General features: G+C 40.8%; 3 protein-coding genes across 4 annotated transcripts; 1 reads left to right on the top strand and 2 right to left on the bottom strand.

The window, feature by feature from the left end:
• Positions 1-439: 439 nt before the first annotated feature.
• LOC111667701 (uncharacterized) lies at positions 440-6,449 on the bottom strand. The gene is made up of 4 exons (XM_023423461.2): positions 6,174-6,449; positions 4,531-4,970; positions 3,667-3,710; positions 440-3,572 (listed from the first exon to the last, which is right to left on the bottom strand). Exons 1-4 carry the CDS (start codon positions 6,349-6,351, stop codon positions 2,591-2,593), a joined length of 1,644 nt encoding a protein of 547 aa, XP_023279229.1. The 5' UTR covers positions 6,352-6,449; the 3' UTR covers positions 440-2,590.
• A 1,325-nt stretch (positions 6,450-7,774) lies between these two features.
• phf13 (PHD finger protein 13) lies at positions 7,775-14,291 on the top strand. Of its 2 annotated transcripts, XM_087178606.1 has the most exons (6): positions 7,775-8,197; positions 9,073-9,174; positions 9,881-9,902; positions 11,008-11,187; positions 11,282-11,702; positions 11,796-14,291. In XM_087178606.1, exons 2-6 carry the CDS (start codon positions 9,146-9,148, stop codon positions 12,026-12,028), a joined length of 885 nt encoding a protein of 294 aa, XP_087034732.1. In that variant the 5' UTR covers positions 7,775-8,197; positions 9,073-9,145; the 3' UTR covers positions 12,029-14,291. The 2 variants fall into 2 exon arrangements, with proteins under 2 accessions (XP_087034732.1, XP_023279487.1); XM_023423719.2 differs by lacking the exon at positions 9,881-9,902.
• Positions 14,292-14,378: 87 nt separating this feature from the next.
• Positions 14,379-22,491, bottom strand: LOC111667654 (dnaJ homolog subfamily C member 11-like). Its single transcript, XM_023423393.2, has 16 exons — positions 22,366-22,491; positions 21,494-21,623; positions 21,301-21,374; positions 21,079-21,180; positions 20,733-20,861; positions 20,497-20,619; positions 20,274-20,347; positions 19,963-20,152; positions 19,698-19,783; positions 18,657-18,773; positions 18,400-18,555; positions 18,030-18,099; positions 17,792-17,849; positions 16,978-17,120; positions 16,766-16,895; positions 14,379-16,656 (listed from the first exon to the last, which is right to left on the bottom strand). The coding sequence occupies exons 1-16, from the start codon at positions 22,489-22,491 to the stop codon at positions 16,631-16,633; spliced, it is 1,734 nt and encodes a 577-aa protein (XP_023279161.2). The 3' UTR covers positions 14,379-16,630.
• Positions 22,492-24,462: the final 1,971 nt, after the last annotated feature.

Here is a 24,462-nt window from a genome sequence, read left to right as displayed (position 1 = left end):
GTCTCCACACCGACCCTCTGCTGTCTGTGGCCTTACCCCCTCATTGTCTGGGATCCCACAGTGCTCAGTGCTGACTGTGTAAAAGTAACTAATAATTGTCAAATCATCCAGTACGTTTCTTTATTTCCCTTTGTGCTAGGCTGCAGCTGATTCAGTTCAGAGTCAAGAAAAGATTCTAGTGCATCTGATATTTGTGACAGATGTAACTGCTCAACAGTTGCCTTGTTTGCCCACTTATTAATTGAGGTCCCTGTTATGTGATGTCTAATTCAGCTATTCTTTGCCATGTGCTTTTTTTAATGATAGGCTGATACTTTGTTGTTTTTGTCTAGTCAGGCTTTTGGTTTTGTGGTTGTCTTATTTTGTGTAAAAAACAACAACTTCCCTTTGCCACATACAGATGTTACGTGCAATGCAAGACAAAATACAGTAAAAAAGATAGAAGATAAAAATAATAAACTTTATCTATATAGCACCTATCATAACATAAAATGCAGCTCAAAGGGCTTTACAAGAAGAGGCATTAAAACACAACGACTGATACTTAAAGACAGGACACATTAAAGCAATAAAAGACAATAACATCCTGAAAAAATAAAAACATTTAAGGTCAAGGAGATAAAAGTTCTAAAAGCAACTTAAAGATATAAAAACCATAAAGAAATATAAAAGAAAATCTCAAAGTTCAAAGTAAAGTTTGAATTAATTAAAAGTAAGACCATAAAAAATAAGTTTTGAGCTGCTTCTTGAATACATCAGCAGGGTTGCTAGTCTAATATGTGGTGGGAGTAACTTTGGTACACAGCTTCGGGAAAGCTGCTTACTAAACTTTGTGCGGTTCATTTTGGGATATTTAATAAATCATCGTTAAGCAACTAAAGCGAATGGTTTGGAACATACTCCGACAGGTAATCTGAAAGATATGAAGGTGCTAGGACCAATGTTTTCTTGACCATACAACAATGACCATAAAACATTTTTATTGCACAACAAATAAGGAAATATTTCATCTTTTATAGGCTACAAACAAAATATATTCCTTTCTTTTGTCAAACTCAGAGACAATTACATGGCATTTAAAATTTAGTTGTATTTAACCATGTTTTACGGCTCCAAACGAGTGATGCTTTGTTTTCTGCAGCAGATTTTTGAAACACGTCATCAGTTCAAAATCATGTTTATAAAATTAAGAAACTGAATGAAGCGTCATGTTGATAAAACAATGACAAGTATATTTCTTAAAGAGGGATCAGGGTCTAAAGGAGCACTGGGCTTAAGCAAGACACTAGTGGACCATTTCAAACAACTGACACAGACCTTATGTGGTTAGATATAAGAATCTTTATTTCTGAGCATTCAAACCTTCTGCATAGTCATGCTCTGATTCAGAACTACAGAAATATTATCAATGGATTTAGCATTTGTTCTGCTTTAATAGTCACTCGAAATTTCCCATTCGTGTCGACACTTGAACCTAAAGTAGTTCTAGCCCCAGTGAACAGTGATCGAACAAAATCCAACCAGCATCACCAAAGGAATGCCCATTGAAACAATTAGTGCAAATGATCTACATGAAAAACGAATCAGAAACAACTTTATTTGTAGATTAATCATTGAAGTCACTGCTTGAGGAGAAATTTTCCCTTGCCCCAACTCCACAAATGTGTGTTTTCTGCTATCTGATGATAAAGTGAATACCTTCAGACGTCATCAATCTGAACTTGGGCGCTGGGAAGTTGTGGTGGGCCACGTTTCACAGTCTTCGATATCTGATTTAAAAAAAAAAAAAAAAGCCTGACTAACTCAGTCTTTCTATAATTAACAACTTTTCTTAACTTTTCTTTGCTGGACACTTCAATTGTATGTTAATCATTAAATAACAAGGTGACGGGCGCTCTCTCTCTAAATGAGGGAAAACAACAATCATATGACTGGTTACAAATCTCCACTTTTCAAACCACTCATAAAAATGTTTGATTATTATTATTGATGACCATCATCAAAAGCACGGGAGCAATGCTGGCGGTGTGGACACACATGCTTGCAAGCCACAGCAGCTAGGTAGCCGCCATGCGAGGCTGAGGTAAGCGGTGTGACAGTAGTTTTAGCCATTTTGCCTTTGCTAGTGTCAGTGGCGTGATGGTGTGTCTACTTAACTTTGTTGTTGCGAATGTTTTTATGTTTGTTTGTTTTCAACTTAATTCAGTATTCCAGGTATTAAAAATTGAGAGGTTTTGTGTCGTCTTCACTCACAGTGAATAACTTCCACGCTGATGACGTAGCGATGTTTGTGCCGTTTTGTGCAGGAGCCGTCGTGCCGTGCATTAGTGTAAATTAGACCATCACGGGATAGGATATCTGATCTGATATTCCGATCGCCAGCCGATTGATCATTGCATTTCTAAAACTTACTCTTGACCAGACTCCATCGAACTAATATTAAAAGTTACACATTCAATATGCCAGTAGAACATTAGTGGTCAGAAAATATACTACATTCAAGTCATCTGCAATCTGTTAAAACTCACAAGCAACCACCTGAGGGGAAGAACATGTGTGTATGACAGCAGTGTGACGATGCCCCAAGCACTCAAGCTGTAACACCGGTGTGAAACAGACTTGGCAGGTAGTAACGGAAAAAGAAGTCCTGCAACCTCTTCATCATGACCTTGATGAGAGCATTGTTCCGGTAGATGCGTTGAACCAGAATGTCTTCTCTGGAGATGACACAGAGATCACACCATGACATGCCTGTCACCATCATCTCTCCTTGAATGTGCCAGTAGTGAGAGCTGGTTGTCCTCAGTTTCAAGGCTCCGTCCTGGTAGGTGAGGAACCCGCAGTCAATGAAACTTTGAAAACTGACACATTTGACATGCACCATCCCGAAACTGGGAATCTCCTTGGGGTCGTACACCAGCCCGTCAGGCAGCGCCCCCAACCATGGAGCATCCGGGTTGACAACCAAGCCACAGGGGGACCAGTTGACACACATATGCTGACAGTATTCCCGAAGTGCTTCACTCTTCGTTTCCTCTTCTATCTGTGCCGTCTTGCACCTGGATAATCCGTTCCGCATCTTTAATATCAGATGCTCTGCGTGGCTCTGTCCTGGTTTAAGTTTGCAGATCTGCCTGAAACGGCTGATCAAGCGCAGTTTCCGCAGCTCCTCCACGGACTCCTTGCATCCACGTGTGGAGTGCTCCATACCGTGTGCTTCCTCCCAGGTGATCTGCATGACGTTCACATGTTCCTGCTCCTTGGCACCGAGTGTAGGAAGAGCCGACACTGGCACCAGTTTGTGATAAGACAGGGGAAGCAGCGGTCGAGGAGGAGCGTTGTCATAAGTTTTGTAATCCTTACTCGATGGTACAGGGTACTGGTAGGACAGGGGGCAACCTTTAGGGACTTTACCAAAAGCACAGTCCACCAATTCCACTTCTGCTGTCAGTCCCATTTTGGTTATCAGAGGCTTCCGGTCATCTGGGACATCCTTAAAGGCTTCAGTGAGCCTTGCCAAAAAGGACTGAGTGTCAGGTGGTGCAACAATTGAAGATTTGTAGGTCATCATCCTGTATGAAACAGATGAATATTATTATCTTTGCAAACAAATGGGTAGCACTGCCTCAAAAAAAATGTAGTCATTCAGAGATTCCCTATTCTTACCTTGGTAATTCTAGCATGGTTTTCTGCAGGGACTGCCTTGACTTCTTGTATTTTGATTCCCACCCAAGAAAAGAAAAAAACTAATTATTCATGCTTCAACTGTTAAAAACAAACCAGGCTTACATTGTGAATAAAACATTCTGCACAAATCCTTAAAGGCATCAAGATGTTTTTCCACTGTTTTTATTTTATAATTTTCCTGCATATTTCCAGGACATCCTCCGACCCAGAAACTACTATATATGCATCTTTTTGTGGGAGTCTCATTTGACTGAGTAAAAGTTCAGCTCATTTGACTCAGGCTGGGAAGAGTTCAAGGAAAAAACCTCAAGTTAAACCGAATTAAAAGTTACGTTTAAGTGAACCAGAAGGGGCAAATCTGGATTTCTTGGTTTGAGAACAGCTGATGTAAATTTAAGGTATTAAGGTACAAATACTGAATTAACTGTGTGGGTTCAGAATAACCTCTGGAAGTGATTATCAAATTATACACTGAAAATGTGATCCAGTATTTAATTTACCCTTTCCCATAGCTGGAGACTTGCACTAAAAATGTCCACACTTTCCCCAGACACAGCTGAAACAAACTATATACATGCACTTGGAGTAGGAAAAAAGCAAACAACTCTTCACATTTCTGAGGTTACTACAGAATCTTTGCTAGATAAAGTGATTAACAATAAATTAATCATCAACTGTTAATTGATAATTAATCTGTTGTTGTGTGATGCTACATTAAACAAAAGGCATATAGTACATTAACATGTTTTGTCATTACGTTCCAAAGCTTCTCCAGCCTGTCACAGTGAAAGGTTTATTCATCAAATGCTTTAGATCTGTTCTGAGGCATTTTGTCAAGCTTACCCTTGTCTGTGACGTTTCATGTTTTTGTGTTTCCCAGTTTTCACTTGCACTTTCTTCACTTTTGAACGGCTGTGGGTCATCTGTGACTGCATCTGAGCCCAATGAGGAATTGTCGTCGTGTTCATCATTTGCTTCATCGGCTGAGAGAGTGGCTGAAGAGTTGGGGGTGTAATCCACCACTTGAATGCAGAACAAGTTAGCGGTGCAGGGAATGTTTGTGTCTTCTTCATCCGGGTCATCTTTCACGCAGCCTGGGTTAAATGTGTTGTGGACTTCCCCCAGGTCTTCTTGTTGTTGTGATCCTAAACTTATATCACATTCAATTTGCTCTTCTTTAGGTTTTTTTGGCAGCGGTTCTGATATTTCCAGGTCTACTGCAGTATTCAACTTAGGGGGCTGCTCTCTTACATCTGTGGTTATTCTGGAGCATTGACTTTCATCTACCGCAGGGAAAGAAGAAAAACACCAATATTTAGTAACTATACATCTCTTACTTCACTTTAGGTGTAAGGAGCCTGTAGATACAGCAATTCTTTTAGCTGCAATTCTTTTATACACCAGAAAACAAAGTTAGTGGACAGAAGAAAAATGGACTTTCCATGTTTATGACAAATTATCACTGTTACAGATGCATTGACATAATGTAAAGCAACATTTTAATTTAGTGGCAGATCAGGGCAAGGCCTATTTTAACTTCTCCATTCTGTAGGGTAGTTCTATGACTTTTGTATGCAAATTGTAAGTCTGCAAAGTAGCAGGATACATTCATTTCTCTCTGAGATAAATATAATTATTACACTTTGGGATGACACTGTACATACAAACATAAAGCAGAAATAACCAAGTGAAGTACAATTACCTCTAAACTGGAGTTTGGTACAGTGTTTAGTTACATTTACTGCTGGGGTTACACAACGTCTGGAGTTCAAGATCATAGCACAAATCTATACCACAAAATAGGTTATTAGGAACACCTAGCTAAAACTAATGCCATCTAATACACCAGTCCTGCAAAAATTCTACCTTGATGGTTATAATGTTCAGTTTTTGACTAAACTGTGTTTTACAAGTTTTGATTCAAGTGTATGTTGTTTTTGGAGGATGTAGATTGTGGTGCTATTGAGCTGCATTGCGTTATACAATGAGGTGTGTGTTGTTTAGCCTACCCTCGTTCATTGGAGTGGACAAAATAATGGGAACTCATGTCTACATAATACAATGTAGTTCAACAGCACCACAAACTACAGCCTCAAAATGATCAACACCACTTCCATACAGTTTCAACAAAAGCTGCACATTGAAACCTTCGCGAAGGAGGATTTATTACTTTTAGTTCTGGCTGGGTGTTCCTAATAAACTGACACCGGAGTGTATAAATGCACAACTCACATATAACTATTACTCCTCTCAAAAATATAACGTAGGCCTAAGTAAAGCAGACATAAAGCAGAACAAAACTGTTAGATTTAGACTGCTCACGATAACCTCATATTGTTTACATTGCTCTGCGTACTTCAGCCAACTCTTTTACAGGTCGAGGCAGAAACACAAACTTCGTATTGCTGTGACTCAATAATTAGAGTTACGTTATAGCGGCTTACGTTGCTCAGCTGAACTGTGTAAGTTAAACTAAAGTGACTGACCTATCCTCGGTAACTTTATCTCGGGGTGGAGCACCATGTGCAGTATGTTCCTCAGACGTTTGTTTTCCTCATAATACGCCTCCACAATAGTCTCAACTTCTCCAAATATCTCCACAGCCGCAGTGGTAAACCGCTCCGTTAAAAAGCTCCGGAAAGTCTGCAGTCTGGTGTTCGACATGTTGAACACGAAACTTATAGTGAAAATACTTCTGAGTTTCACTCTCAAGCTGTAGCGAGAGACCCGCGGTCAGCCTTGAAAACTCACAATCACCGGAACACGAGAAAGGAGACTTCCGTGGGGAAAATCTTCTTCGTTGGTATTCAGACGGTTGGCATCCAATTCATTACATTAGCATCCCCTGCATGACAGTCGGCAATTCACATATACAGTACTGAAGCTGAGTTTGCATCTAAGTCATGGGAAATTAGCCGACCATGACTTCTAGGATCCTCAATAGCACATTACCATATCATATATTAATTAAACATTTATTTGGCAAAATGGTAAATTAATAAAAACAAGTGCAGAGTTAAGATACAAAAGGTAATCATCCAATTTTTTTTTGATTATGTTCTCATGTTTCTCTTTCTTATATTGACAAAGACTCCAACTTCAGACCAGATTTAAAGACATTTTGCCTGTGAAATTTTTGATTTTTCTAACAAACTGTCAAGTCTGTAGAGAAATTAATTATTCTACTTATTTTTACCAATGCATTAAAGAGTGCTGGAAAGCATGTTGGATTTGCAGTTTTCAGTAGTTTTATTTTTACATTGTGAAAAGAATTAATCACAGCTTTTAATCTTATAGGCTACAGAGAACAAGTTTTATGTTTAACTACGTAAGTGTATTCAAGATAAGAGCTCTTTGGAAGTGGCTGTGGGCAGAGTGACTTATCATCTGAAATACAATCATTCCAAGCGTCGACCATGTTTGATTTTAAAACTTCACACTATATAGAAAAGAATTTCATATGTTTGCACTGACTGTTGTGTTTTACAGATACCACCAAATTAGTTAAATTGGGGAAAAAATACTGACTGAAATTAAGAAATTAAGAAAATAGACTGATATTCTCCAATAAATTGTACAGGAAACTAAAAGACATACAGTGAATGTGAGGCGTTCAGGGTTTTGACCAGTTGTAAATCTTTGGTCAATGGTTCCATAAAATTAAATGTACAAAAGACGCAGGGAGATAGGATTGACAGATGGTTTCTTGAGACCCGACAGATTTTAAATAGGAAAGCATCACATAAAAGACCAATTGTAAAGAAATTAATTTATGATTAATGAGATACTTTGCTATGAAAGCTCGGGAGATAATTTGCATTTACTTTTGTTTCAGCATCCTAGAAGAGCTCTGTTGATTGAGAAGATGTATTTTTACTATCTCATAGTAACCCTCCCTTTAACAACCATATTTTTTACGTTTGACCTTAGTTACAAATATTTTTTTTCAAATCACTCGCATTTTTATGTCTTGAAACATAGGGATCGATCCTGACACACGCCACACACCAAATGAGGGCGTTAATGCATCGTTTCGTTCACTAGCTGCCACAGACACGAAACAGAAGAAGAGAAGAAGAAGAAGAAGAAGAGGGGGGCAGGCAGCTGGTGACAGCCGAAGTGAACCGCTCCCCCAGCAGCAGTCAGTAAACTGGATTAAAGGGAGACGTTATCGGACAGGTCGATGGAAACATAGTAGTAACGTTAACAGGAGGCACGTTTTACAACTTTGATACAACTGGCTAACGCTGGTTGGTTGTTCTGGGCGATGGTCCAAGTCATGTTATCGTTGGTGGCAAACTGAGTGAAGACTGTTGCTTCGAGTTTAGCATAGGTAACGTTAACGTTAGCTATAACGTTAGGTGTTAGCTAGGTAACCTCAGTGTTTACGGTGGCACCGAGTAGCCCGTTGCTGTAGCCTGTCACGTTATCGACAAAACGCCAGGTGGTCGGATGCCTAGTAAAGATGGGTGACATAAACCCATCGACATCTCATGCATTTCAGTCGGAGGTAAGTGTTTTATGTGACTGTTTGACGGTGAATAGTTTGCAGTCATGGCTAACAACGTTAGCAGACGTCAACTTGCCCGAGGTCTGTCACCACACGGTGTAGCAGCTGCTGATTAGTTAGCGTTAGCTCACTAATGTTAGCTACTGCTGCAGAAATTAGATAAGTTACACACGTTAAACACTCGGACAAGCTTGCATCAAACGACAAACTTTCACCACTAAAACTTGACATTTTGTGTGTAAATGAGTCATTAACCTTACTTCACACGGTACTTTGTAAGAGTGATGTCATGGTTAAAGCTAGCGTTAGCTTACGATTTCATCGAAAAGAAAACATTCCTTCATTATTGCGAAGCATGCTAACATTAACATTGGCTAACTAAGCTTCACATTCACGACATACGCTTTTATTGCCAGCTAATAATTGGCTATAATAATACTGACGCTTTCGTGACTCTTTGATAGTCTGTAATACGAATTCATGTGTGGCTTCATAGTTTTGTTTAACATCTGAACTCCACCGACACTAGCCAGCAGCTAGCCCCTGTAGCGTTACTTATTTGCTGTCTATTGCTAGCCGACCTAGCTAACATTAGCTGTCGTTTTTAGTTGGTGCTAATCGGTGGGGGTTGGTAGGAAGGTTCTCAGGCGAGTCCAGAGAGAAATGTCCATGCAGTTAATTAAACTTTATTCCATGTTAGTCAACATGTTATTGTATTGTTTCTTTCCGTTTGTTTACGTCGCAGTGAGCCAACGCTGAGTGTCAGTGTGCAGAGTATAGTTGTATGGCGATCAGCTCTCGTTAACGTCAACGCCATGTCGGGATGTGTTTGGGTTTGATGCAAAACATGTTTCAATGACATGACTGTGTTTCAGGGTTTCAGTCCGCCGTACAGGAGGAGGAGGACAGTAGAGGACTTTAACAAGTTTTGCACTTTTGTCTTGGCCTATGCCGGTTACATCCCATACCCCCAAGAGGTGAGTAAATGACGCGGGCAGCGCCTGCACACTCATCTGCACATTAGCACCTGTAAATTTGGGTTTAACTGGCGTATTTTTTAAGTGAATTCACTCGTCTTAATCAGCTGTGTTACCATCCTGAGGACTGTTTCTCAGTGTTGCATCACGTTTTCTAATGTGAACAAGCTTAAGTCAAATAAACAGTTGGTAAAGTAGAAAAAACAACTAAACTAAAAGCGAAATCAAATGAAAATACCGATACAGTGAATAACATAATTTTAAAAATCCATCAAGGATAAAATAAATAAATAAAAAAGAACATAAAGGCCTACCTTATGTTCAGTGAAATCAAGATGCTTGTGGTAAATTAATGAAGACAATAAATAAACAATTTTTTGTGCCCAATATATGGATGAATTGAAGAGAAAGTTAATGGTTAAAACTCAGATCAGATATTTATAGACCACATAGATGTAATCAGTAGAGTAAAATCCTTAAATCTTGAAATCTGTCAACTCAGCAAGTTGGATGTGAGACATTGAGTTTTCTTGTGCTCATTGAATTGCATCTTCTGTTTGGAGACAGGGAGGGAGATATCCAGACAATGAAATTATCTTAAACAGATTCTTTTGTCTCTGTAGTCTCTTTGGCTTCAAGTGTCTGTTTCAGTGTCAACACACCCTCTGCTAAGAACTAACCCTTAATTTTTCGTTTTACACAACAGACTACAGCAGTTAATTCACATGGTGAGAATACTATTTTGTACACTCCTTTTACAGCGTTGGATCCAGTCTGTTGTTACACCATTTTTTTTCTCTTCTAAACTTCCACAGATAAGACCCTCCAGGTTGGAGGGATGTTCTGGTAAAGTTGTCACACCCTTGATAGCTTCATCGAAATTTGTTGTGTTACTGCACTGTGGCTAAACATTACTTGAATAGTACATGCTTTTTAAAAAAAACAAAACAAAAAAAAACTTTAATTTCCTTTGAAACCAAAAACAGGCAATAACATGTGATAACCCTTTTTTCCAGTATGAATACAATTTCTTTTGTCAGAACTTATGTTTGACAAATTAACTTCCTTTTCCTCACCATCAGCGACAGTGGTTTCTAAATTCTGACTCATTTTGTTCTAGTTGTGGTTGTTCCTTCGAAGGTTTTTCTTTCACCATGTTGCTCTTCTGTTTTTCTCTAACACGTGCTACATTTGTTTTCATTTCCACCCCCGCCCACCCCCCTTCCTGTGCATATTTCGTCATATGTTGTAAGAATGTCTTGTCATCTGTTGATACTTGCTGATGGGTTCTGTGCCTCAGATCAACCTGCCAATGCAAATACAACATAATTGTAGTCATGCAAGAATGGTAGCTCATAGAGGTCAAAATTGAAATTGAAAAATGCAATAGTAATAGTGCAGCCTGACATTCAAGCTGTCATGACAGTACTTTAGCAGTGCCTGCACTCTCATTACTGCTGGCTCTTTGAAATTGATTTATAACACCAGCTGTGTTACATTGTTATACAAGGGAATTTTTGACACTTCCTTAAGTTTTTTGAGGACACAGTTAAACTCATTCAGTTAAAAAACCATAGACAGCTAAATTTAATAGCCTGAAGCTGCACCTTACCCACGTATAGGCCTTTAAACTAATACAGTATATCATGGCTATGTTTGTTCCAGTGGCAATGTACTGATTGGTAATCAGGAATATCATAGATTATCGTCATCTTTTTGTTTAGTAGATGAATGTTTGCAAAGAATTGTCATACACATTTTGAATCTGAGCTGTTTTTTTTTTGTTTTTTTTTCTTCTCTCATTGACCCCTACTTGTCCATTTATTGTTACAGGACTCTCCACTTCGCAGTAGTTCCAGCCCGCCCAACAGTACAGGCAGCACGGCTGACAGTGATGGCTGGACCCCAGGACCCCCAGCCTCCTGCCCCCAGCGCCCCCCCAAGGTCCCACAGGACAGGAGCAGGAAACGTCCACAGCCAGGAGCCACGCTGTCCAGTCACACTAAGAAAGATGTGAGTTGAATTGATGTCTCACCACACCCTCACACCTTTTTATATGTTCATCTTCATCCCTTTTGACATACATACCCTTTTTTCTCTTCTACAGCACACAATTGCTACCCTGCACCCAGACGACCGCAGGAAAGCTGACAAGCTGAAGAAGAAGAAGAGGAGAAAGGAGAGGGAGCATCAAGCTGGTGAGGAAAGTGAGGCTCAGCAGGCTCACTCATCAGTCCCAGAGCTGCAGTACCCTGTCTCCTTTGGTGGCCGAACGATCAAAGAAGAGCCTGAGGATGATATCAGCATTCCCCTGCACCCCGAGCGACTGCCAAGCCCTTCCCCCTGCAAGGAAGAGCCCAAGGAGGAGCGTAGATACTGGGATGGTCGAGACCTTGAAGAAGGAGTGGTAAAAGTACAGAAGGTGGAGGGCTTTTCAGGAAACAGAACAGTGTTCCGCCAGGGGAAACAGGTGGTGTTCAGAGACGAGGATGGATCAGGAGAGGATGAGGACATCATGGTAGATTCAGGTGAGGTCTTGTTTTGGTCCGAATATTGCTTTGTTACAAGTTTGACAAAATGGCCAAACTTGACTCAGTCGATTCTCTCTCTTGTCTCCTCAGATGACGATTCGTGGGACCTGGTCACATGTTTCTGCATGAAGCCTTTTGCAGGCCGGGCCATGATTGAGTGTAACAAGTGTAACACCTGGATCCACCTGTCGTGCGCTAAGATCCGCAAGAGCCATGTGCCAGAGACATATGTGTGCCAGAGCTGCCGAGAGACACACGGAGCCCCAGATGCCCGCCGCTCCCACCGCTCACGCGTAGGCCCGCGCAAGCACCTGCTAGACTGACCCCAAGCTGAACCATGAACTCTGACCCCCTCCTCTTTTGCCTCTCCTCCACCTGCTGGACTGACCCTTCCTCAAATTCAGGTCTTGGACCATTCAGTCTCTGTCCCTTATGGTCAGCCATGACCCACATTTTCTATAAACACTTTGGTGGACCTATCCCAAGCCCTTACTCCATTTGAAAACAGTTTGAGTGCTATTTTAGATTTACATAGGTTTGTTTCTGCTTCCCTACAGACTCTGTGCGTAAGGCAATCACTGAATGGATGTCTGTCTGTAGATGACATTAACATAGCAGCAAACCGCTACTGTTGGGACTTGGTGTCTCGTGAACACTGGAAACATTTGAACTGCCATATAGAGAGAATACCCCTCACAACTGCCACCCACTATGGTGCATGCTGGGATTTGTGGGAAAGACTGTTTGCACTTTTTCACTTTTTTCTTAGTTTTAAAACCATCTGACCTTTCTGTTATAGGGACAGGTATGTCTTTATGATTAAACTGGATTTTATTTCTCAAAGATGCCTCTATTAATGTTATACAATTAACCATTTAAAAAAAAAAAAAAAAAAAAAAAAAAAAAAAAAAAAAAAAAAAAAAAAAAAAAGAGAAATAAGTTAAACCTTGTGTTAATTGCTTCAGATGGTGCTATAGTATTAAGCTGAGGTATAATCCAATAGAACAAAGATGTAGGATAAGAGACTAGAGTCTGCATCTGCTTCATCTGCTTGTTGGTCTGTTTTGTTATCTAAGACACTGTGAAAGAATATCATTGAGGCTTTAAGCCCTTACAACTGAACCAAGTGCTTGTCCCTCTCCCTTTCATTTCACAAGCTGTCTTCCAGCCTCAGCCACTCGTCTGAATCAAGATGTTACTTGACCACATGTGGAGCTTTTATATCCTATGTTTCTCAAAAATCTTCAAAGAGAGTTCTTATTATTTCACCAGAAGTTCTTTCACAATAAAGAATATTGTTTTACAGTTTAAAAACCCCCAGATAATTGATAAAATTAAGATAACATGACCGTTTCCAGTAAAGGTGTTTTCTGTTGCCTGTGGTCAGCATGATTTTGATTTATTTCATGACAAAGTTGGAGAGTTGTATTGTTCACAAATACTTTTATTATACAAACCGTTATTTAAAGTTTCCTTAGTTTTCAGCTGTTTCATGCTCAAGGCAAAGTTTTTAGAGACAAATATATTTAGAGAAGGGAACTCCTGTGGCCGTCCTGTTTGAGTATCAACAGAAAAAAAGCTATCTTAACTGGAAGCATTGTTAGAGATTCACTCAAGAGTCCAGTTAAAATTATGCATGTGAGTGTGTGTTTGTTTGAATGGTTAACACTGTGTGAAGGTGTTGCATGAGCTGCTATGAGTTGTCTCAACCAAGCCCCATAATTTTTGGTTTTTGTAAGATTGAGAAATGGATATCTGCAAAGTACTGTGGGCAAGGTCGGTTTGTTTTGTTTGTCTCTGAAGGGTCAAATCAGAAGAACAGATCTCAGTCTCTTATCACCTCTCACTAATGTTTTCACAGCAGTATTCAGTTACTTCCATGTGCAGGAGGTTTAATGGGAAAAAAAATGTTTTTTCACTTTTTCACTTTTTTCTTAAACCTTGCTGCAATTTGGATAAAAGATTTTAAGCTTTGTTATTCATGTGCCATCTGCTGTTGGGCCTGTCTGTGTAGGCTACATGTTGTTTCTGATTATACAAAAGCCATACTGTAGAGTGACAGATTTTAGACTCGGAACCTTGGATATTAGTCCAGGATGGGGTTTTACAATGCAGAATCAATGACTTGACCAGGGAACGACTAACACACACAATGAATGTTAGGTTTGTAAGGAACACAAGACTTTCCAAGAGTGTCAAATGGTTAAGCTCATCTCTGCACTCTGTGTTCTGCTATTGTTCTACACAAATGTTGGCTAACTGGTTCGTACTCAGCAATCCCCCAGGTCGTGATGTTTTTAAGACGTTTTAAGACCTAAAATCATTTGCTGTTTCTCAGGATGTTAATGTCTTGAAGAGAACCTGAAGAGAACCTGAAGACACCTTCAGGTACAAATTCCTAACGCTAGTCTGCGTCTTAAAGACATCAGTGTAATTAATGTTAACAATGCTCATTGTGATACAGCTTGTGTATTCCGATCCTGGGTTGTCCTATCCCCTTATTGAGAAAGCGTTGTCTGTACTGTGGTGCAAACTGTTTCTGTGAAACTATTGTAAACTATTGTAAATAAAGAGTTACCATTTTAACTTGTTGCTTTTTGTCTTTTATAATATCACAGTGCATTTCTTAAATGTGCTTTTCCTTCTGCAATGTTCTTGAAATCAGACGCCACATCTGTTTTGTTCATATTTATTGTAGTCTTTACAGGACAGAGAACACAGGCTCCTCAACCATTCAGTACATTTACATAATGTGGGTCGGTTTCAATGATGGGTTGAATGTAACAGCAGGGAGCAGTCTTTCTGCTGGCCTTGTGGTGGCACTAGAGCAGAGATGACCAGCTGACCTGTCAAAAATACTTTACAGCACACTTCAAACTAAAGAGAGGAGACAAATACTACAAACAGAATCAGTGCAAAATGGCTGCTGTAATCGTGACCCCAAGCCAAGACCATTTTCTCACTAGAGTCGTGCAGCGACAGACGTCCCTCTAACTTACCACTGATGCCAAAATCAGAATCAATTAGGGGATGACGCCATATAAAGTCAAAAGGATCATTCGCTATTTCTTAGATGCACCCTATGGTGTTCAGTATAAAGCCAATTGTAGATCTACTATTGATGCTTCAGAACCACTTTCATGTCAACTAGCCTGAATATTTAGCTTTAAATACTATACATTTTGTGCAAAACATTACTGTTGTATTTAGTAAAATACCATATGTATCCTACAGTAGTGTGTTCAGGAATTCTCTGTAGTTCATCACAGGGTTCCCAGACAAGAGGAGGAATAAATCACTAACTCAGTACAAAGATTAAACTTTGGGACTTATGTGCTACAACACCTATATCTCAACAGAAAGTGCACCATAGGACGTCCCCATGTCAGCCTTACCACACTGATCAGAAAATAACTACCAATGGTGAGTTATAGACTGTAGATTATCACCTAAGTGACAGGCATAAAAATGCTGGCTGAAAATTGTAGTTTTAGCATCTTACACAATACTTTGTATAAGAAGTGATTTTGCATTAAAGATGAATTAAATTCAGAATTTTTAAATAAAAAAATGGACGGAGAACAATATCAAATTAAAAGATATGGCACGGGAACGGTGAACACATCAAATTCATGTAACCATGTAAATGTGCAAGAATCAATGAAATGGTTTTAGTGTGGCTCAGGAGTTCCAGTAGCAAGTTATTGTCTGTCATAATGACAGCTTCAGCAGCAAACACAACCTCCATGAGGGACAGTGTTGATCTAAGCCCTCTACTGGTCACATCCCAACCAGAAAAGGATTCTTCTTTAATTTCTCCATTTAAGAAAAAAATCAAATTCATTCCTTTAGTTACTGTTATCACTGGCTTTGTGCCAGATATACACCAGTGATGTACAAACTATAGTCTTCACTGTATTAAAAAAATCATGGAAAAAAATACAGTTCTGGCTGCAACTGCACTGAGATAATCAATAAACTCTGACGCAAACCGAATCCACGTGGAATTTCTGCCTTTAAAATGCAGTCTAGCCTGAGATGTTGAAAAAGAAAATCTGTGTAGAGAATTCAACCCTGTCTCTTTGGTTGGATCACGACCGTCAGAGGGCATCACTATCACTTTCCCTCCCATTGCTATCCCTCCTCCTGCCTCCAAATCCGATCCCTCACGGATATAAGTTTTGAGCACCAGTTTGCACCTGCTGACAGACAGCTCAATGAGCAGCAGACATGCCACTGAAAGGCATGATGAATCAGGATGAGACGTTTTCAACAAGTAAACAAAACATGAGTTACACAACCATTCCTCAGTCCTGGGCAGCCTCAGGGACACAGACATGATCCTGCATAGTGTTGTTCTAAACATTTGCATGAGTTAGTGAAATCTCTGGTATGTTATAACATTATTAGATTCAAAACTACCAGGGTGATACACATACAAAGACTAAAGACTACAATGATAAGGGGTAAAATTACAGCACAGCTCATTTGTATACACTTGACATAACAAATGTCAAGAAACTTTTTTTTTAAATCTGTGCACGTTTAGCTCATCGCTGAAGGGAATGGTCACCACGTCCGCAGTGACTACAAGTCCCTCTGTGTAGTGCATATATAAAACTATGTTCAGGGCCATTGTCTGATGTCCTGCAGATATTTGAGCAGCCCTGTCAGGTGTAGCCGACTAGAGACTCAAAGAAACTCTGAGCTGACTCCTGTATTTTGCTGAACCTGGGAGATGGCCCACAGGAAAGGGAGGAGTGGAGGAAGTCAATAAACGGGTTCACTAATACCATGACAGAAGAGGACTGGAGGAAAGAAACTGACTTATTTTTGATGTGTCCTCTCCATTCATGGGTTCTTCTGTGTACACAAAGTCTGTTTCATCTACATCTGCCCTCTGGTGCTCCAACAGCGGTGAGCTCCTAGGACTCAGTCTCAATTCTGTGAGCTGAAAAGACAAAAAATAATTTCAACATGGATGCTTGCATATAGGCTTTAGCAAAGGTGTAATAAGTGTGCAGTGACAGGATAATAATACTGGACTGCTGCATACGAACATTGCTTGGGTATCCGTAGAGCCTCAGTGTCTGCAGAGATGACTTGGTGCATCACACCTCTGAACTGGTACAGTAATTTAAGACTCTTCTCCTCTCCTACACAAGGGTCATAGAAGCCGGGTAACCCTGCCTACACAGAGAAACCATTCATGTGCAATGCATTCACATCTAAAAATGCGCAGTCACAAACACTGACATGTGAACACACACACCTTTGAGGCCTCTGTGAGGATGAGTTTGGAGTCTTTGACAAGGCACTGCAGAGGCACAGTGACGTCGATGACCTTTGCTTTCTCCTGCTTCTGGCTGGTGTCAGACACAAACTTTCCATACCAGGCGTTCAAGATGATCAGACCTAGACAGCGATAAATGGTAAAAGTATTTCCATCTATGTTTAAAACAAAGATATGCAGGGATAATGTACAGAATACACAATATTTACATGTGTAAATTCCTCCCACAGCATGCAAACAGACCTGCTCCTATGTTAGCTTGATATTAATAATATGCAGCAATGTGTAGCCATACTCGTTACACAGAGCATCTACAAGGTGCCATAACAACATCCCACAGAGTGGCTCTTCAAATAATCACATGCTCTCTCTACATAAATATAACAGAAAATCCATTAGCACACTGACATCACAGTTTGGATTTATTTGAGTGTGCACTCTGGTGCTCTGTGCACAGATTTACAAGCGCCACCTATGTAAACACTGCAGCATGGAGATGGGCTACATCATCATCTCTTGCTTCATAGCAAGAGATGATGGAAGTCAGACTTAGCTAAACAGACTCCTGGAGCTACAGTATATTATGCCACTGACAGCAACCATGAGAAATGCGTTTGAATTACACATTTGGATTTTTACCAAGTTCTGACTGGCTGCAAATTAAAAAGGTTCTCAGTTTCTCATCCTGGTGTAATGTCTGTGAGTATATGTGTATGCGAGAAAGAGAGAGAGAGAGAGAGAGAGAGAGAGACTGAGTGTGTGTCTGTGTGTGTGTGTGTGTGTCTTCCCTCACCCATCTTGGATTCTTCTGCTTCTATGATTCTCCTCACAGACTCCTGCATCAGCAGAACCTGCAGAGGAGCCAGGGGAGAAAGAGGAGGAGGAGGAGGAGGAGAGTGAAACAGAATAGGATACAGGAGGAGAGAGGTTTTCAGACGAGATGCGGAGAGCTGAACCTAGAAACAATGATCAATGATCCCCCACACACAATGAATTACGGTGTGTTTGCATGCGAGTGTGCGAGTACTCACAGCAGACTCTGCCTCCTGCTTCTTCTTGGCGATGTCTGTGGCGGAGCTCTTCCTCTGCAGCTCCAACTCTCTGAGAAGCACAGAGACAGACAAAGCAGACATCAACAATCACCCGCTGGGATTCACTGTGGAGGCATGAAAGACACCGTTCTAGTATTAACAACACCCAAAACTGAAAAGCTGTATTTCTGCCTATGTGGGATGTGGAGTTGCCTTCAGCTGAAGGACAGTTTCAGCATTTACGATTTATTATGCGTACACACAAATGATGTCGAAAGAGAATTCAGCCTGAACCGTGATGAATTATTATTATAAATGAAAACCAGCCCAGTACTAAGAAATGTGATGCTGAATGAGGAGATGTACTGACTGCTGTTTCTGTGCATGCGTGTATGGGATGATGACCAGTCTGTGGACGGCCATGTAGACCAACAGGGGTCCCACAGTGGCATAGAAGACAGCACTTGGCAGCAGCTGATCTGTCAGGTGGACTGGAAACAGGTAAGTTTGACTGGCACGCGCCAACCTGCATGGAAACACCAGCACAAACAGGCACGTACATTAGATTATCATGCAGTGGTGTAAAGACCCACAGAAGAATGAGGTCATATTCTGGTTGGCCAGTACTTGATCTTGAGTGTGACTCCCTGTGGGACGCCGATGCTGACAGTGGCTGACAGGACACTGTGTCGGCTGATCTTCCTCTCTGCTCCATATTCCACCACAGTGCCAAACCAGCCTGTCCTGGAAGGGGAGGGATACAGAAATGAACAGAGACTATTAGAGAGATGGAGCTAGGCAACTATTGAAGACAATACCATGGGCAGAATGAGAGGAAATAAATCAAACAGCCAGTACAGCTGGATTAAAATTGTTTAGGGATCAAATATGTGTGTCTAATTGTGTTTTTAACAACTTATATATTTTCTTTCCCATACTGTTAAATTGCCTTTTAAATTAATGTCTGTATTTATGAATGTTTTATTTCTTTTATAGTGTGTTTACTCGCTTTACATTTTTCTACTATGTTGTTTAATTGTTAACCGCTTTTCACTTCCTGCAGCAGTTTTAATGCTGCTTATGTCCTGTCATTGTCTTTTATTTTCCTGCCTCTGGAAAGCTCTCTGTATTTTTTGCATGAAAAGCTCCAAGTCAAAGAAATAATGATTTTCAGGTCATAAATGGTTTATATAGGATGTTTGATATGTAAGGCCATAAAAGCTACATTCTCATGTTTTATTCACCGACAATTATTTTTTTTATCTCGACATAACTAGCAACTGAAAATACAAACTGCTTCCTGCAAATTAGTAAATATTTTTTCTAGAAAAACTTTCATAATTCTTGCAAAAACAAGAAGGACAACTGTGGCAGAAAAGCAAAGACGTGCCTGTTGCACCTTTGACCACACCCAATAGTAATGTGTCCTGACAACAGTGTCCTGACACACCTTGTAGTTCACTTCTACCGGAGGTCTTCAAAAACAAGATGAACTGAAAACAGTTGGTGTTCAGTTGCAATTCAAAAAGCACTGATATGGAAGCTGCATAAGCTAATCGGCAGGATGTGTGCACTGTTATAGTTTTACTCATTATCCTTCCCTTTTCTCTTTAAACCAGTTGGTTTAAAGGTTACTTAAGTACTTAGACTCAACATCAACAGACATACTTGACAGAGCCTTTAACTTTAGTCTGGTCTTCATCCTGGAACTTGTACTGGTAGCTCATCATCAGGTAGGAGTGAGGCACACCCAGCTGGAAGAAGGTGGCGTTGGGAGGCCAGAAGAAGAATATATAGAGTGAAAAAATGAAAACTACGGGTTTCAGTGCAGCAAATTTCAGTTATAGTACAACCCTTATTCCTCATAATGACAGCAAGTGCCAGTGCATGTACATTCCTACCAAAGTTTGCTGGTGAACGTGTTTGTGTGTACCTGCAGAGCTAGAGTGAAGTGACTGCTCTTTGTGTCTCGGACCAGGCTGGTCGTCATGGCGCTATTGGGCCCCCAGCGCCACTGAAGGTAACCCATGGTGTTCTGGTCCAGGTGGCGTGCTGTCATCAGAGAGCAGCTGGGTCGCAAACCTCGAGGAGAGAACTGCAAACCGCACTGGGCTGTCAAGAAACTGGCCAGAGAAATGACAGAGAGGAAATTAAAAAGAGAGTAAATTAAAGAGAGGGAAAATGTTGTTCTTATGTTGATACAGTGTGTGATATTGTTCCTCATGGCAAACAGTTGGGCCTTACCACCGAGGAGTGACATTGCGAAACACCTTTAACCCAATGAGCGGTCCCAGTATGTCTCCTGCACCGAACTCCACCTGCAGAGACGAATGCACAGAAACATGTGATTACAGAGGGGAACAAACCTGTATTATCCCAGCCTAACATTTAGTAAATGAAGCCTTTAAATGGCCTCTTCAAAACATGCCTCTACTGGTTGTATTTGTGCTTTATATTTTGCATCTACCTCTCCCCAGCCTTTGGCTGAAGTAACCCTTCGTACAGTCATGTTAATGTTGCCCCCTCCGTTCCCATTGTGTGTCGAGAGTGAACCAGACAGCACTGCTGTGTCAGAGTTCGTCAAAGGAGCCTGAAGAAACACAAAAAATTGGCACCTGATAAAACTCTGAATCCTAGAGTGATCTTGGCCCAGGTAAGTAGCTGCGTGGAAGGTAAATGCTGAGTGAGTGTGTTCTGTTATACCTCTATGGACTGGGAAATGTGCATCTTGTTGATTTCAATATGAGGAAAGCCTCCTCCTGGCATCTCTTCAAAGTCCTCATCATAGTGATCAAACAGGTCTGTTGCATCCACACCAACACTGATGGTGCCCTGAATAATGAGGGCATGAAGAAGAGAGATTGACATAATTAATTAACAAAGAAGGAAGAAGGTGAGGGACATAATGAAATGAATGTGGAAACCACCCACTTGTCAAAATTAAGTTGTGATTTAATAACATCTGCATAAAAGTAATGGCCCATACAAGAAATATAGTGAAAGTGGTGAGGCTGACAAAGAAATGTGATGTAGTTTTGACTGACAAAACCTTGGGGTTAGTTCTTTGCTGCAGTCTCCTCTCCTCTCTTTCTCTCTGCAGCCTTTCATACTCCTCTCGAATTTCTGCTGGAGTTCTCTTCCTCTCCACCACCTACACAGCATCATCGCCATAAGATATTTGTAGTGAAGATTCGTTAATATTGTATGTATAATGGGGCAGCAAAACCACTCAACTGTGAGATATAAAGGTTATATTAGACAGAATACACACCTCCCAGCCTTCCACCTCCAGCCCTTTCTTCCCAAAGATGTCATATATGGCTCTGGAGTGAGCATCACTCAGCACTGAGAGGAGAGAGAGGAGTCACTGTTCAGTGGTTATTGTATTTTTTTGGGCTGTTTAATTTCAGCTGTATTTTTTCATGTTGAATGGCAATTTAAAAAATTGTTTAAATTCCATTTACCCTCATACGCCTGGTGCACCTGGTTGAAAAGCTGCTCAGCTTGTCTTTTCAGCTCTGGGTCTCGATGTTTGTCAGGATGGTAGAGCATACATAGCCTTCGATACGACGCCTTTAGCTCCTCCAATGTAGCCTGTAATTAAAGAGAGGACAGGTTTCTCTTCTGAGTAAGTTTGGTGATTAATTGGCTAATTGGTTGGTTTGTAAAATATAAGGAAAGATGAGGTCTTCATATTTATTGGTTGTGTCCAAACAACAGACCAGTCCAATTGTCAATCATATAATTAATGCAGAAAATCTTCACATAAGAGGCTTGGGAGGTTGGAGCTAGTATTTTTTTGATTATCAAAATTGTTGCAGATTCATTTTCACTTAGTTGATTAATCATTTCAGCCCCACTCCTGAGTGCTGACACAACACTGCTGCAATAAAGCTTCCAATTTAGGGAAATTGAAAAACAGCCACCAGTTCGCTTACATTAAACCTTTCTGTTACGCTACAGTGTCTGCCTCAGTAACTACCAAATGTTACCAAACGTTATCCAGGCGAACATCCAAGTGCAAATCCTAGTCAGGCCTCCAGATTAGGCTCTCATAGTGCTCATCGGTGCAGATATGGTACGTATGATACGTGCATTCTAAACTACATTGCCTGCATTATATAAAGTACATGTTTTAAATAGCTTTCATGTCCATGTCTCTGCATCACCAGCCGGTCACAGCCCCCACGGATGATGGTGCTGATGGAGAAGACCGCTATTCAACTCAACGATGTAGCACTGACTGCACATTATTCTCAAGAGAGGTCCATCCGACAATCACGGCCAAAAGACGGTCATCGTCGGGCTTCGCTGTAAAACACAGAAAGAATCGTACCTCTTTCCTAACGTTGAGTAGAGAGTAATAGTCCTGGTTATTTAACTCAAAATCATCATCTACGGACGCCGCCATGTTCGGTTTTGGTCCGGTCCCGCCCACCCTTCCAGTGTTCTGGAAGCTCATTGGTCAGCCGTGCGAGAAGCGGAAGTTGTCCTACCGCCCTCTGCTGGCTGTGTTTGAGTTTGAGCTCAGTGCTAAAAAAGATTTGTCACCTCCAGACAAGACAGCGACCACCGTGAGGAAAGTTTCTTCTTTTAGAAGGTACGGTATTTGTCAGTGTGTAAAAGCAGTCCGTCACCGTCTTTTTCCTTTCCTTTCTTTCTCCGTTAAAACAGTCTGTAAATAGGCTAACGCGTCGTCTAACGGCTAACACCGCTCATTAACGCCACGCTAACGCCACTAACTACTGGACTCAGCGGAAAAATATACGACTTTTAATTACAATAGCTCAAGTATTAAAAACATTAGCTATATTAACATCCAAGTTATGATGACATCGTCGATTTGCTTTATACCTGTCTATCTCACCTGGTGTATTTAAAAAACCTGTAAACTATTCACCGATCTACACTATTAATGACTGTTACCCCCCACCCCGTCCCCCCGCGCCGTGCATTGTGGACATTCTTCCTACTGTCTGGCCCCAGGTTCGCTGTCTGGTTATTTGAATTGATAACCAGTGAATTGATTCATTCAAGAATATGGAACATGTCAGCCCTATCAAATTAAGTAATGATGTTCTTTAACTTCCTGTAGCAACTAGATTTTGACCCAGGGGTCATCTCTAGGACAGGCCAGAGAGTAAAATCACTACAATTAACGGCCAAACTGCGACCCTATTGCTTTTTCGGGCTGTTGGTGTTTGTGGTCTGGGGTTGTTGCAATTTGCCCAGTTGGTAGTTGTTTCCTGTCTTCAATCCCTGATGCCCTTCTGTCAGTAAATTTTATTTTTAATTTCGCTTGTTACAATTGTTGCAGTGCTGGAAGAAGTAATCATCTCTGTTATGTATTTCAAAGTAGCAATACCACAATGTAAAATACTCCAATACTGTTGTATTATATATTAATATTTTTTAGTATAAGTAATTTTAGATGTGAAAACACCACTACTCAAAATAAGTGTTTAGTGCTATTTTTTTCGTATATGTCATTGTTTTAATTTAGAATGTGTATCCGCCAGCCATTATGCTGTGCATCAGTTGGAGGCTACAGATTTGTTATTTATTAGTTGTTTTGTTCCTACAACATGACAACAGACAGTTTTGAAGGTTTAAATGAAACCGATCTTGTTTTTGGCTTCACGTCTTATATATGTTCCTCATTGTCATTCATCCCGCTTGAACTCAGTCGATGCCAAGAACCTTGTGTGCCTGTGCAAGCAGAGGCTACGCAAAGCATAAGTAGCTGAGGACGAACCATTCAAAACCTATGTTTTCCGTGAAGCGTGTCTACGGAGTGGATTCTGTCAAACATAAGGCTTTGGTGCAAAGAAGATATTCTGCCCCGAGGCACAGAGTGACAGAGTGGGCTTGAAACAAGAACATAATGGTCCCGGTTAAGCCCCGCTGTTTAGAAAGGATAGCGTAGTGTAAAACAGCAGAATTATAAATAGCCTATCAGTGAGAATACAGGCTCGTTATTAACTTAACCTAACAATGAGCAATGATACAACGATTTCCTGCCAGAGCAAAAATGGGCAACAACAAGGGGAGACCGGCGGTGTGTGTGTGTGTGTGTGTGTGTGTGTGTGTGTGTGTGTGTGTGTGTGTGTGTGTGTGTGTGAGAGAGAGTGAGAGAGAGAGTGTTTTGGTGGGGGTGGGGGGGTGTTTTTCATTTTATCCCATGAGTTTTCACCTGACCTATCATCACTTCAGTACAATAACACGGCTCAAAGAAATCAGGTAGTGAGTGCTCACAGCCTGTGTAGGCGCGTGTGGAGCTGTCCTTTCAGCACCGCGAGCTTCAGCACCACAGCGAATGACAGCACCCGCCAACCCACGCGCATCTAAAAAGTCTCTTTCAGGCAGTTCTTTTCATTTGAATTCAAGGGAGGGTTCATAATTTATGCCGAGACGCGACCTTACATCGCAGGTT

The sequence above is a fragment of the Seriola lalandi genome, unplaced genomic scaffold (genome assembly GCF_002814215.2).
Source record: "Seriola lalandi dorsalis isolate HSWRI2012SDOR001 ecotype SW California unplaced genomic scaffold, Sedor1 jcf7180002054692, whole genome shotgun sequence".
NCBI classification, from domain to species: Eukaryota; Metazoa; Chordata; class Actinopteri; order Carangiformes; family Carangidae; genus Seriola; species Seriola lalandi.
Note: the sequence above shows the minus strand (reverse complement) of the source record. Positions and strands in the feature narration are given on the sequence as shown.

Excerpts from the sequence above, each read along its gene's own strand:
- LOC111667701 (XM_023423461.2), bottom strand. The coding sequence starts at position 6,351 with ATGTCGAACACCAGACTGCAGACTTTCCGGAGCTTTTTAACGGAGCGG. Across the intron at positions 3,711-4,530 it reads ATGAAACGTCACAGACAAGG|AAGTCAAGGCAGTCCCTGCA; the intron begins GTAAGCTTGACA and ends TCAAAATACAAG. Across the intron at positions 3,573-3,666 it reads ACCATGCTAGAATTACCAAG|GATGATGACCTACAAATCTT; the intron begins GTAAGAATAGGG and ends TGTTTCATACAG.
- LOC111667654 (XM_023423393.2), bottom strand. The coding sequence starts at position 22,491 with ATGAGCTTCCAGAACACTGGAAGGGTGGGCGGGACCGGACCAAAACCG. Across the intron at positions 21,375-21,493 it reads GGTGCACCAGGCGTATGAGG|TGCTGAGTGATGCTCACTCC; the intron begins GTAAATGGAATT and ends CTCTCCTCTCAG. Across the intron at positions 20,862-21,078 it reads AGCAAAGAACTAACCCCAAG|GGCACCATCAGTGTTGGTGT; the intron begins GTTTTGTCAGTC and ends CTCATTATTCAG.
- phf13 (XM_023423719.2), top strand. The coding sequence starts at position 8,153 with ATGGGTGACATAAACCCATCGACATCTCATGCATTTCAGTCGGAG. Across the intron at positions 8,198-9,072 it reads CTCATGCATTTCAGTCGGAG|GGTTTCAGTCCGCCGTACAG; the intron begins GTAAGTGTTTTA and ends ACTGTGTTTCAG. Across the intron at positions 9,175-11,007 it reads ACATCCCATACCCCCAAGAG|GACTCTCCACTTCGCAGTAG; the intron begins GTGAGTAAATGA and ends TTATTGTTACAG.